Here is a 13,758-nt window from a genome sequence, read left to right as displayed (position 1 = left end):
CTTTCAGCCTGTGGATTGGAGTAGGGAGGCCCTAAGACCCAGACCTCCTCAACTTTGGAACCCAACAGTAAAGGACTAGAGTAGACAACATGAGGTGTTGGGAACTCACGTGCTCAGTAGTTTTGAGAGCCTGGATTGGAGACAGGACACCCTAGGCTGAAAATCCCACTGGCGGATAGGAGCTCCCTCCCCAGTGAAGGCAACTTTGAAAACATGTGGCTTCACTGCTGGAGGTAGGGAAAGGACTGCACTTTTACAAGGAAGTTCTGTTTTGAATTTTCTTCCCTCCCTTTCCCCCTCAAACATTCCTTAGGACTGGGCTAAGAGGAAGTGCTTTATGGGATTCTTTTCACTTCTCCCTTCCCCCCTTACACATTCCTTCTGGGGCTTATTTCTTTCTCTCTGTTTTTTTCAATAAGGCCTACCCTTAAGTACCTTGCACTCTACATGCATTTATAGCACCACCTGCTTCTGAGAAGTAAAACTGCAGGAAATTTGAAAGAAAACACCTTCCCTGTTTCTCATAGTGATCCAAAATAATGATATTAAATTGAAAAATTTAAATAAAAGGATTATTAATAGTTAAGCATTAATAATATTGAATTAAAAGTAAAACCAAATTTCTAAAATTGAACAATGTCAAAATTAAATTGAAGTAATTAAATGCAATATTAAGGAATAATTATAGAACACAATAGTATTAATAATAATATCAGCAAAATAATTATAAATTTTCAGAACTATTATTAGTCACTACCATTATTAATTTTTAATGATAATAATCGAGACTTGTATCTGATTATTTACTATTATTAATTACATATAAAATTAATATACTTTAATTCATTAATAACAACAATAATTATTATAAATATTAATAACAATATGTATACTAAATATGCATTCATTATTGGTACTTTTGCTGTGCAACAATTACTTATTTCCTTACATTAGTTTATTATTTAAAACTATTCTCATTACCTTCCACAATAATACTGAGGAAATTTGTGTCTCCATTTTGTTTATGTTTTAGTAACTTTTCATTGTTTAATCTGACCATTTAGCAATACTCAGACTAGCTTAAATAGGCAGATTAAGACAGACAGACTAGACACTATGGGAAAAAATGCAACAAATCAAGGGAAATCAGGAAATATTCCTCCAGATTGACTCCTGCATACACATATTCCATTGAGGAAAGCATTCTTTCTTTGGAACCAGACCATTCTAGCTTAACTCCTTCAGTTCCTCCTCCTAAACCCTTGATGAGATTTAGCAAGAAACACACTATCATCCCACCTGGCCTGTGAAGAGGTTTCTCCTCATTCTAACCCAAATCAGGACTTGAACCCTTCAGCTCCTCTCCCTGTCAGACCTCCCTCATTGCCCTCTCCTCCTGTCCCCTTTCCTCCCAATCTTTCTACCTTCCCTTATCATACCACTAGTCACGCACTCCAGAGTTTCCTTCTCAGTAACCAGTGCCTACACATCTTCCCTTTCCACACTTGTACCATCGGCTTATTATTTTCCCTACACTCCTTCCCCTGACTGATCCTACCCACCTTACTATGACTCCTCCTCTAGACCTCACCCATCCTGCTCCTCTCCACCCTGCCCCCAATTCCACCCCCTCTACACCCTGCCCCCAGCTCTCCCCCTTCCTCTCCTCCCAGCCTCACCCCTCTTCCTTTCCTCCCACCCCAGCCCCACCACTGATCTTTACACCCTTTCTCCACACCTCCTGACCAGACCCTCATTCTCCATTCACCCACTCTCCCTTCCCCTACTAGTCTCACTATTAACTATTCCACTGAACTCCAGAAAACAGGTCAAGCAGCACTTATCAGAGGTGATTCAAATAAAGGCCTTTCCCCTTTGAGAGATGTTCCTACTTATAATAGACGTAGAGATTTAGTAAACATTAGATGTCATACACCTTTCTCTCCACAAGACATTGAGAAATTCAAAGAAAAATTACCTTCCTTTGAATCTGAGACTATAGTGTTCATAAATAAGATTGAAAGCATTTTCTGCACATATAATACCACATGAATTGATGTGGAAATTTTGCTCTAGGCCCTGCTAGTGGAAAGGGGAAGAAATAAGATATTTTCTCTTATTATTCAGGCCCAAGGAAAGGGAACACCTAGTTGGCCAAGTTGAGATCCCAAATGGGACTCAAATTCAGAACAAGATTACTTACAATTATGCCAGGCTAGAAATGCATTACTAAAAGCAATGAGAGCTTGTTCTGATAGGCCAGTTATGTGGACTAAATTTAAAAATTCTAAAAGAAGAAGACAATGGAAATCCCTCTCAGTTAATGGATAGGCTTATTGAGTAGGGAGGGAGATATATAGAATTGGATCTTGCTAGGGACTGGGATATTAGACAAATCAGAATACAATTTGTTAGAAACAGTTGTACGGTAGTTAAGAATTATTTTATGACTAGGTGTCCAAATTGGTCAAATATGGATCTTGAAGAATTGAAAATTATGACAGTTTATGCTTTTGAGGGACATAAGGAAAAGGAGTATAACACTGATTTTATGGGAACATTAAGGAAGTAAATAAAGGACAACTGATAAACAGGGAGAGGATTAAGAGAACATTTATTTAGTGGAAACATTGAGGAAAAAAATAAAAGAATTAACCAAAATAGTTGGAAAGGTAAAGCAGGGAGAGATCATAGCTCCCTTATAAGAATCCACAAAACAACTACTAACATGTTATTTCTTTTTTTTTTTAAATTTTATAGTATTTTATTTGATCATTTCCATGCATTATTCATTAAAGACAAAGATCATTTTCTTTACCTCCCTCCCACCCCCCGTAGCTGACACATGATTCCACTGGGTATCACATGTGTTTTTGATTCGAACCCATTGCCATGCTGTTAATATTTGCATTAGAGTGTTCATTTAGAGTCTCTCCTCTGTCATGTCCCCTCAACCACTGTAGTTAGGAAGTTGCTTTTCCTCGGTGTTTCTACTCCCTCAGTTTGTCCTCTGCTTATGGATAGTGTTTTTTCTCCTAGATCCCTGCAGATTGTTCAGGGACATTACACTGCCACTAATGGAGAAGTCCATTACATTCGATTACACCACAGTGTATCAGTCTCTGTGTACAATGTTCTCCTGGTTCTGCTCCTCTTGCTCTGAATCACTTCCTGGAGGTTGTTCCAGTCTCCATGGAACTCCTCCACTTTATTATTCCTTTTAGCACAATAGTATTCCATCACCAACATATACCACAATTTGCTCAGCCATTCCCCAATTGATGGGCATCCCCTCGTTTTCCAGTTTTGGGCCACCACAAAGAGCGCAGCTATGAATAGTTTTGTACAAGTCTTTTTGTCCATTATCTCTTTGGGGTACAGACCCAGCAGTGCTATGGCTGCATCAAAGGGTAGATATTTTTATGTCGCCCTTTGGGCATAGTTCCAAATTGCCCTCCAGAATGGTTGGATCAGTTCACAACTCCACCAGCAATGAATTAATGTCCCTACTTTGCCACATCCCCATCAGCATTCATTACTTTCCTTTGCTGTTGTTAGCCAATCTGCTAGGTGTGAGGTGATACCTCAGAGTTGTTTTGATTTGCATCTCTCTAATTATAAGAGATTTAGAACACTTCTTCATGGGCTTATTAATAGTTTTGATTTCTTTATCTGAGAACTGCCTGTCCACGTCCCTTGCCCATTTATCAATTGGAGAATGGCTTGATTTTTTGTACAATTGATTTAGCTCTTTATAAATATGAGTAATTAAATCTTTGTCAGAGGTTTCTATGAAGATTTTTTCCCAGTTTGTTGTTTCCCTTCTGATTTTGGTTACATTGGTTTTGTTTGTACAAAAGCTTTTTAGTTTGATGTAGTCAAAATTATTTATTTTACATTTTGTGATTCTTTCTATGTCTTGCTTGGTTTTAAAGCTTTTCCCCTCCCAAAGGTCTGACATGTATACTATTCTGTGTTTACCCAATTTACTTATGGTTTCCTTCTTTATGTTTAAGTCACTCACCCATTTTGAATTTATCTTGGTGTAGGGTGTGAGGTGTTGATCTATTCCTAGTCTCTCCCACACTGTCTTCCAATTTTCCCAGCAGTTTTTATGGAATAGTGGATTTTTGTCCCAAAACCTGGGATCTTTGTGTTTATCATATACTGTCTGGTTGAGGTCACTTGCCCCCAGTCTATTCCACTGATCCTCCTTTCTGTCTCTTAGCCAGTACCAAATTGTTTTGATGACTGCTGCTTTGTAATATAGTTTGAGGTCTGGGACTGCAAGGCCCCCCTCATTTGTGTGTTTTTTTTTTCATTATTCCCCTGGATATCCTTGATCTTTTGTTATTCCAAATGAATATTGTTATGGTAACCCGGGCCAGTTTCCAGGCATTCAACACAGACTGTGGAAGAGGAGGTTGCTGCTTTTTTTTTTCTCCCTTTTTTTGGCTCCGGGATCATTTGGCCCACACCACCTGAACCTAATCCCATCAGGAGCCATCAGAGTCCAGGCAAGCCATGACCCCTCCCTCCTTAGAGAGCAGGGTCTTCTGAAAGAACCAGCTGAACCTAATCCCATCAGGAGCCCTCAGAGCTACTGAAAGGACAGAAAACTCAGGGCTGGCAAAGGGGTTGCTCCAAAGAGCTTACCTTGAAAGTAACCGGGGCCAGTTTCCGGGCATTCAACACAGACTGTGGAAGAGGAGGTTGCTGCTTTTTTTTTTCCTAACATGTTATTTCTGTGGAAAGGTGGGTTATGGCATTATGAATTGTAAGAAGAGATATCAAGAAAATAGAAATAGAAACTTCAGATATGATGGTGATAGGAGGAATAGTTATTCAAATGAGGCAAATCATAACTCACACCCGAACATCTGCACTCACTGTGGGAACCCCCTCAGTATGGGGGACCCCAGAGGTGTGGATGAAGGAATGTGGATGACTGATGATACTTGAGAAGGGAAGGAACCTCAAAGGGTCTGGAGGCAAATTGCAAGCCTCTTCAGACCTCATTGCCTTATTGATGTTAACTATTTCAGTTTGTTCCCCTCCCCATAATGAAGCCTCTGTAACACAATTCTAAATACAAGATGTATGTAATTTCTTGTTAACCACTTCATAAGTTATCAAAATTGAAATGTTACATTGTCTTTATTTCTATCTCCTCCATAAACAACATTTTGCTCCTTTTTTTCTTTAATTACTTGTCACACAGAGATGATGAATGGACTCATTTTGAAATGATAGTAACAAGGGACTTTTAAAAAATTATCTCAGTCAAGTTTGAAGGATTAGCTAAATCTGTAGAACTTGTAACAAATATTCATGATTTCATAGATGTAAACTGCCTCTCAGCACAGGTCCCTGTCTGCTCTCCTTCTAGCTGACTCTCATTTCCAGATAACAGAAAACTATGGACAATGTCCAGCCTTCTCTAAAGAAAATGCCCCAGAACCAACTTTCTGGTACTTGATTAGTATCCCACCCTTCTCCACCCTCTGCTCTCCACAATTAATACTGTGGAGACTCTCCTCTAGAAAGTCCTGTAAACCTCCCTCAGGCACTACTTCCACACCCTCTGTCATTGTCAGGATGGATGGACTGGTTGAGACAACATTGGATCTAATGAAGATGGTCTTGTTCCCTAGAAGAGGCAGAGACAATTCAGAGAAGAGGCAGACTTCAGACAAGAGAACAGTCCATGGAGCTCAGAGAGGCATCATGGAGGGAGCAGCAGGCAGGGACATGGGACAAAAATTGATCCCCTTGAGGTCTTGGTGTCTGGGGCATCAGACGGACCCAAAACACTAACTCTTGGACCCAGTTTTAGAGTTTAGGAGTTTCTGGCAGAATGGACAAGAATAGGAAGGGAGAGAGGGCAGTTGGTCATTCTAGGTCCCCCAGTAGCAGGCACACCTTTCCTGCATGATATACTCTGAGGGGTTAGGGCAGACTCTTGTGGGAACCCCATGGAGAGATTCTCTGAATGGAATTACTGGACTCCCCCACCTTCCCCAAGAGAATGCAGTGATGAGCTTCTCTCCATCCTCCTCCCTGACCAGGGCTTCCACCTCCCACAAAGGATGTGCTGTCTCCTTTAAGACAGAGGGAAGGCCAATGGATGCTGGAGAAATAAGGTGTGAGGAGCTGCTGTCAAGGTGAGGGAGGGGAAAGTTCAGTAGTGTAAGAGAGTTGGGGTGACCAAAGGCTTCTAAGTGCTCTAGTGAAACCAGGGATAGATTTGGGGACAGGAGGACCCAAATTGGGATCCTTTTTCAGAGGTCTTAGCAGGGGATTCTTGGACAAATCACTGACTCACTGAGTTCATTTCTCCATTTGCAAGACGAGGCTGTTGGACTCCATTTCCTACCAACTCCCCTCAGGGGATGGGTCTGACTTTCTTAAGAGATCAGTGTTTGGGACTGAAGGGTCTGGAAATCTCCTGAAGGTGCCAAGAGCTAAGCATATCCACTCTGAGCTCTTTATTATTCAGAAACATGTATAAGGGCTTGCCCTGTGCCAGTATTGGGCTAAGTTATAGGGTTGATAAATGGCTGTAGTGCACATCCCCTACCCTCATGGAGCACACCGTCTGCTAGAGCTAATTATGCTGACAGTTCTGTAGAAACCCTCTAGATCCCATATCCAGGGCAGCCAAGCCCAAGAGGGAAGGAGCACTAGAGAAGTCTAATGGGGGTAAGTAACCTGGGCCTTCAGGAGAGCCACACTAAGAATTCTTGGGGAAGGATAGAGAGAACAGGGGAAAGGCACTGGCACAACTCACTGCAAATGGCCATTTCTAGTAGTTTTTCCCTGAATCCAAGGACACTGGATAGTATCTCAGAGGCATGAAGAGATCAAGTGAGGGTGTTTAGAGAGCATTGGGGATGATTTATTGGTCCCCAGAGAAAGTCATTAGCTCATTAGTGTGGGAAAGGCTAAATATGAAAGAACAATGAGGGTCTTGGAAGGAGGAATAGACTGGACTTAGGTGAGGGATGAGATGGGTTTCTTTGCAGATGGAAGGAGTGTTCCTTTAGCTAAGAGAATGACCATTTCCTCTGATCCTGAGGCCAGAGAGAAAAAGGAAGCAGCTGGGCTGGGTTATATCTGGAGGATAAGAGAGCTCTGCAGAGGTCCAGCTTTTGTTCAGTGAAATATGAGGTCAAATTCTCAGCTTAGAAGGTGTGGGTAGGCAGTGGGGTTATAAGGGAAAGCTGGAGACAAGGGAGATATTTGGAAGCCTGCTGTGACAGATGGTAAAGGGAATCCATTAGGGAGACGTCACAAAATTGCCTTGCCATGGTGAGAACACAGCTGACATCAGAGAGACTAGATTTAGAGTGGAGCCAGGAAGCTGGTTTCCTGATTTTCCTTTTCTCCATTGACCTACAGCACATAATTAGGGTTGGAGACTGCTGAATCCTGAGAAGTGATACAAGTGGCAACAGTTAAAAGAGTGGTTGCCTTAAACTGTGACCCCAAAAATATGGTTTCAAGACTTTGAATTTCCAAAACTGTAAAGATAATTTTTTTGTGTCTTGATTTTATATTAAAAATAAAGTGGTCGCCATTGGAAAAATTCCCAAATATGAAATACCCAAGTCAGCTGGGTTTTATGGAGATTTTATTTAATACAAATAAGGAATTAAAGAAAGGGAGAGAGACAGAGTAAGAGGGAATAGTAGGAAAAGGGCTAGGCCAGCCTGGGCCAGCCTAGGCTTATGCCTTAAGAGAGAGATCAGTCAGTCTTTAATCCACTCACCACAAGATTTGTCCCAAACAAGATTCCCTAATGTTCAGAGAGACCCACCAGTTCAGCTCCTCAGCTCAACTAAGTTCAGCCACCAACCCCTCCAATTCAGCTTTGGAAAGCTGCCCCCTTTCAGAGGCCTAAACCTCTTCCTTTTAAAGAAAATTTTCTCCTATATCACCTCCCCGAAGTTTTCACATCTACCAATCACAGTAGACATTTTCACAGGAGTGACCATTCTTAATTCACATCTTCTTTAGTTCTCAACTTCTCTGGGTAGACTAAACGTTACACCTCTTTTGTTAAGCTTGTCCCTTGCAAGTTTCCTGACCTTTTAGTGATTAATTTGACCTTCATAGGAACTTAGCAACTTTTTGTATTAGATCTAAAAATAGACTTAGCGTAAGGGCTTTTGCCTCACTATAAGTATGAGTTAAGTACTTTTCCATTGTTCAGTAGTGTGAATCTTGAAATTTCTCAGACTTGTGAATGTTAAAAAATTCCCCATTGGGGAATTCTCCATTGGGACAATTCCCCATTTGGACAGTGAGAACTCTACTTAGATCAAAAATGTGAAGTCCTCTACTCCACCCGTACTTAAGCCTGCTTTAGGGGAGAAAACTCCTTGCTGAACAATGAAAAATACTTACACCCATACTTAAGCCATGCCTATTTTTAGAATACAAAGGGGTGCTAAGTACCTATAAAGGTCAGGCAACTTGTGAACTTAAAAGAAGCAAAGAAGAAAAAACTCACACAGAGAGTCTAGCCTATTCAGGTGTGGATTACTAAAAGGATTAGTCTACTCAGGTGTGAATTCAGAATGGGCTGTCCTTTGGAAAACGTCTACTGTGATTGGTAGATGGAAGAACTTAGGGGAACGTGACATAGGAGAAAACCCCCTATATAAGGACAGTCTGTTGAAAAAAAATCTCTTGGAAAAGTCTCTAAGGAGGCTGTCAGAAGGAGAGTGCTCTAAGGAGGCTCTGAAGGAACAGTCTCTAAGGAGTCTCTTGGGAGAGGCTCTTGAGGACAGTCAGAAGAATCTCTCTCTGGAGAAGGATGGCTGGCTGAACTGGTGTCTATATTCGTGCTTGGACAAATCTTGTGATGAGTGATTAAGGACTGACTGATCTCTCTCTAAAGACTCAGGTCTAGGCCATGTTGGCTTAAGGCCCTTCAAACTTATTCCTTTCTTACTCTTTCTCTCTTTCTTTAATTCCTCATTGTATTAATTAAAGTCTCTATAAAACCCAGTTGACTTGGGTATATTCATAATTGGGAATATTTCCCTGGCGACCACCTTAAATATTGATTTAAAACAAGACACTGTAGTGAAAACATATTTTCTGTGGTCACAATTTACTCACCCACTCCTTTAGCAGCCATAAATTAAGTCTTCCACTATTTTAATCACTACAATTTATGACCATAACTATTTTAACTCTTACAGTTTATGGCCACAACCATTTTAATTCTTACAGTTTATGGCTCCCGCTCTTTTTAAATGCCACAGTAGGAAGTTTACAATTTTATCTTCCCCTAAAGTATGCTTAAGTATCAGTGGAATAATGTTAAAGAGTTCTCACATTCCTGATCAAGTACCTTCATTGTTTAAATTGGGGAATTGTCTTAACCAAATGTTCTAAGATAGAGTCTGAGAATTTTTAACATTCACAAGTCTGAGAAATTTTAAGATTCACACAAGGCAAAGCTTTGCCTAAATCAGATCCAGGCCCTTTCCTGCTTTCTGGGGCTCAGGCTTTGCCCTATTCTTGGACAACCAGGTGACCATACCACCTCACTTTAGGGAGATAAGATCCTAGAAAGAAGACTCTTGGATCTTAAGGATTGGGTCTGTTCAGGTTGCAACAAAGTTACTGTTGACGCTTGAGAAATAAGGACAAGAGACAGAAATAAGACAGGCCAGAGCATGCATTTGCCTTCTAGGAGAGGCTCTAACCCTAAATTTGGGCAGATTCCTAACCCCAAACCTAAATTTGTGTAGATTCCTATCACTAGGAATCATCTCTGCATCTCCACTTTCTTCATCTCTTTAACACCTGCCTCTTTTCCTCCTTCATCCCAAAGACTCAGAAAGAAGAAAGATTGCGACAGAGCATGTGCAGCAGTAAAGGTGCATGTCATTTCAGGAGATGACAGCAAGTGTCTCTTGAGAGAAGATTCTTTAGGTTACCATTTAAAATTGTGAATCAACATTGGATGGGCCTGTAAAAATAAATTGTAATGTAGCATATTCATGTGTATCTTTCTACCAGTATGATTATGCTTGAACTTGTACAGGTGGCACAGATCTTAATGAAAAATAGGCTTAAAATTTGATGTGTAAGTAACATGTTGAGAAATTGTAGAAATAAATATAATTGTAAAAGTCATATTACACTAGTTTATTCCCTATCAGGCCAAAGGGCCAAGCTAATAGATGCAAGTTTTTTGTCAGATAATTTGATGATGCATTCAACTGAATAGAAATTATTTGGCTGTCAATAGTTTTCTTTTAAAGTTGACAATATCATGTTATAATTTAGTTTTTCATTTGCACAGACTTTTGGCAAAACAATACCTTTAGTTTTAAAATTGCTTCTATGGAGCAATGACATTATTCCTCTACTGAATTAACTATACTTTAAATTTAGATGCTATGAAATGACGTAAGTATTCGAAACTGTGATTAAAACGAAATATTAGGACTTTAATTAGAAAATGTTTTAAAGGGGATAACTGTTTTCTACGTTTTAACCTTGGTTTTATTGGATTTGTTTGTAGAAAAAAATTTGAATTTAACATGCCAAAGGTAACATGTTATATACCACACTGTTTTCTATTTCCAATTTGGTTACAAGTTTCTGTCTTATCAATAAACTGATATAAAATGAGGATTATTATATGCCCCCTCATTTTATTTATGGTATCTCTTTAGATACAAATCATATGCTCATTTGCACTTAATCTTAGAGCAAGTTAAGAGTTCTAAGTGAAAATCCAGATTTCTCTTATGTAGAGCAAGAAGAGCTCCAAATGAATGTCTTTCCACATTGCTTGCATTCATAAGGTCTCACTCAAGTGTGAATCCACTATGTATAGCAAAACGAATTTTCTGACTGAACATCTTTCCACATTGCTTTCATTTTTTTTCAGGTTTTTTCCCAGTGTGGATTTTTTCAGGTTTTTTCCCAGTGTGGATTTTCTGATGTTTAGAAAAAACAGAGCTATAACTGAATGCCTTTCCACATTGCTTGCATTCATAAGGTTTCTCCCCAGTGTGGATTCTCTGATGTTCAGTGAGATTAGATGACTGACTGAATGCCTTTCCACATTGCTTGCATTCATAAGGTTTCTCGCCAGTGTGGATTCTCTGATGGCTAGAAAGACCAGAGCTAAAACTAAATGCCTTTCCACATTGCTTGCATTCATAAGGTTTCTCCCCAGTGTGCATTCTCTGATGGCTAGAAAGACCAGAGCTAAAACTAAATGCCTTTCCACATTGCTTGCATTCATAAGGTTTCTCACCAGTGTGCATTCTCTGATGTTCAGCAAGACCAGAGTCCTGACTGAATGTCCTTCCACATTGCTTGCATTCATAAGGTTTTTCCCCAGTGTGGATTCTCTGATGTTTAGAAAGAACAGAGCTATAACGGAATGCCATTCCACATTGCTTGCATGCATAAGGTTTCTCCCCAGTGTGGATTCTCTGATGTTCAGCAAGACTAGAGCTACAACTGAATGTCTTTCCACATTGCTTGCATTCATAAGGTTTTCCCCCAGTGTGGATCCTCTGATGGTTAGCAAGACTAGAGTTCTGACTGAAGGTCTTTCCACATTGCTTGCATTCATAAGGTTTCTCCCCAGTGTGCATTCTCTGGTGTTTAGAAAGAACAGAGCTACAACTGAATGTCTTTCCACATTGCTTGCATTCATAAGGTTTTTCCCCAGTGTGGATCCTCTGATGGGTAGCAAGACTAGAGTTCTGACTGAATGTCTTTCCACATTGCTTGCATTCATAAGGTTTCTCCCCAGTGTGGATTCTCTGATGGCTAGAAAGACCAGAGCTAAAACTAAATGCCTTTCCACATTGCTTGCATTCATAAGGTTTCTCCCCAGTGTGCATTCTCTGATGGCTAGAAAGACCAGAGCTAAAACTAAATGCCTTTCCACATTGCTTGCATTCATAAGGTTTCTCACCAGTGTGGATTCTCTGATGGTGAAGAAGACTATATCTCCGAAAGAATGTCTTTCCACATTGCTTACATTCATAAGGTTTCTTGCCACTGTGGATCCTCTGATGTTTAGCAAGACTAGATTTCCGACTGAATTTCTTTCCACATTGCTTGCATTCATAAGGTTTCTCGCCAGTGTGGATTCTCTGATGTTCAGCAAGATTAGATTTGCAACTGAATGTCTTTCCACATTGCTTGCATTCATAAGGTTTCTCGCCAGTGTGGATTCTCTGATGGTGAAGAAGACTACATTTCTGAAAGAATGTCTTTCCACATTGCTTGCATTCATAAGGTTTCTTGCCAGTGTGGATCCTCTCATGTTCAGCAAGACTAGATTTCCGACTGAATGTCTTTCCACATTGCTTGCATTCATAAGGTTTTCCCACAGTGTGGATTCTCTGATGGTGAAGACTACATCTCCGAAAGAATGTCTTTCCACATTGCTTACATTCATAAGGTTTCTCGCCAGTGTAGATCCTCTGATGTTTAGCAAGACTAGATTTCCGACTGAATGTCTTTCCACATTGCTTGCATTCATAAGGTTTCTCGCCAGTGTGGATTCTCTGATATTGAGAAAGACTAGAGTTCCGACTGAATGTCTTTCCACATTGCTTCCATTCATAAGTTTTCAGCCCAGTGTGGATTCTCTGATGTCCAGCAAGACTGGCCCTGTGCATGAAAGTCTTTCCACACTGATTACATTCATGAGGCTTTCCCTCCGAGTTCATTCTTTGATGTTCAGGAAGGTATGAATTTTGAAATTCAACACAGAACTTTCTCCAAGCTAAGTTACCTGGAACATCACTCATGAGTTTTTGTTTCTTAGTTTCTTCCACAGAAAAGCTCACTTCTGTTGGAGTCACTTTCATATCAGGTCTGATCTCACCTTCCGAAAGAAACAGTAAAACACAAGCATAGTCACACATACATGAAACTTAAATGGGCACAATCCATCCTTTGAAAAAACCATTACCTCAAAACTTAAGAACAATTTAATAACAAACAGCCTCCCATATGATAACTTTGGTTCTTCATAACAAACCTGTGATTCTGGCCACCCTAGCATGATTACATTCCTATCTGAGACTATCACCTCAGAATGGTGGTGGAGTGACTTGAGTCAAATCCTGGCAGTTGAAACCAAACTTTGTGATGGCGTATGCTCTCTCCAACTTACTAGATAATGCACATTCCACCTTTCCTTTTTGCTTTCATTTTCATTGTCTACATAATCAATCATATCTTCATATTTATAAAAAATGGGGTACATATATACTAAATATTCCAATAAATTCACAATCTAGCTCATTTGTACTACTTATATAGTTTCCTAGATGATTTGTTCACTTATTTTTTCTTACAATATCTAAGATCAAAGGAAGAAAAATCACTAATTTGCATTTATCCAAGGCATAAAAAACTTTCTTCTGTTCCCTACTTCTTGATAGTAGATATTGCTTTTTTTAAAATGTCTCATTTCACTACCATGAAGTCCTTCTCCTGAATACAATTGAAACAAAGATATGACATTGCCCATGTTTAAAAATAGGTCTCATACAGTAACTCTGAGTCCATCATTTTTAAAAATGAGCTGCAAGCTTTCATAGTAGTTCTTTTGTGTCCTTCCCATCTATTGGTTTTTGAATCCTTTAGAGATATGAGATACTGCTCCAACAAATGAGCTAAAAATCAGTTACTGACACTTTAAGTAATAAATAAAGGCACCAAATTTTGTTAAAATGGTATTTTTTCTATTGGAAA

At 39.7% G+C, this 13,758-nt stretch overlaps 1 protein-coding gene across 3 annotated transcripts in view; it reads right to left on the bottom strand.

Annotated features, from left to right (window-relative positions):
* Positions 1-2,597: 2,597 nt before the first annotated feature.
* LOC100618161 (zinc finger protein 420-like) overlaps positions 2,598-13,758 on the bottom strand; it is a 42,839-nt gene continuing 31,678 nt past the window's right edge. For all 3 annotated transcript variants that reach the window (XM_056807810.1, XM_056807811.1, XM_056807812.1), the window contains one exon: positions 2,598-12,883. In XM_056807810.1, coding sequence (XP_056663788.1) covers positions 10,905-12,883 — 1,979 coding nt within the window. In that variant the 3' untranslated portion in view covers positions 2,598-10,904. The remainder of the gene's footprint in view (positions 12,884-13,758) is intronic.

This window comes from Monodelphis domestica, chromosome 8 (assembly GCF_027887165.1).
Source record: "Monodelphis domestica isolate mMonDom1 chromosome 8, mMonDom1.pri, whole genome shotgun sequence".
Classification (NCBI taxonomy): domain Eukaryota; kingdom Metazoa; phylum Chordata; class Mammalia; order Didelphimorphia; family Didelphidae; genus Monodelphis; species Monodelphis domestica.
Note: the sequence above shows the minus strand (reverse complement) of the source record. Positions and strands in the feature narration are given on the sequence as shown.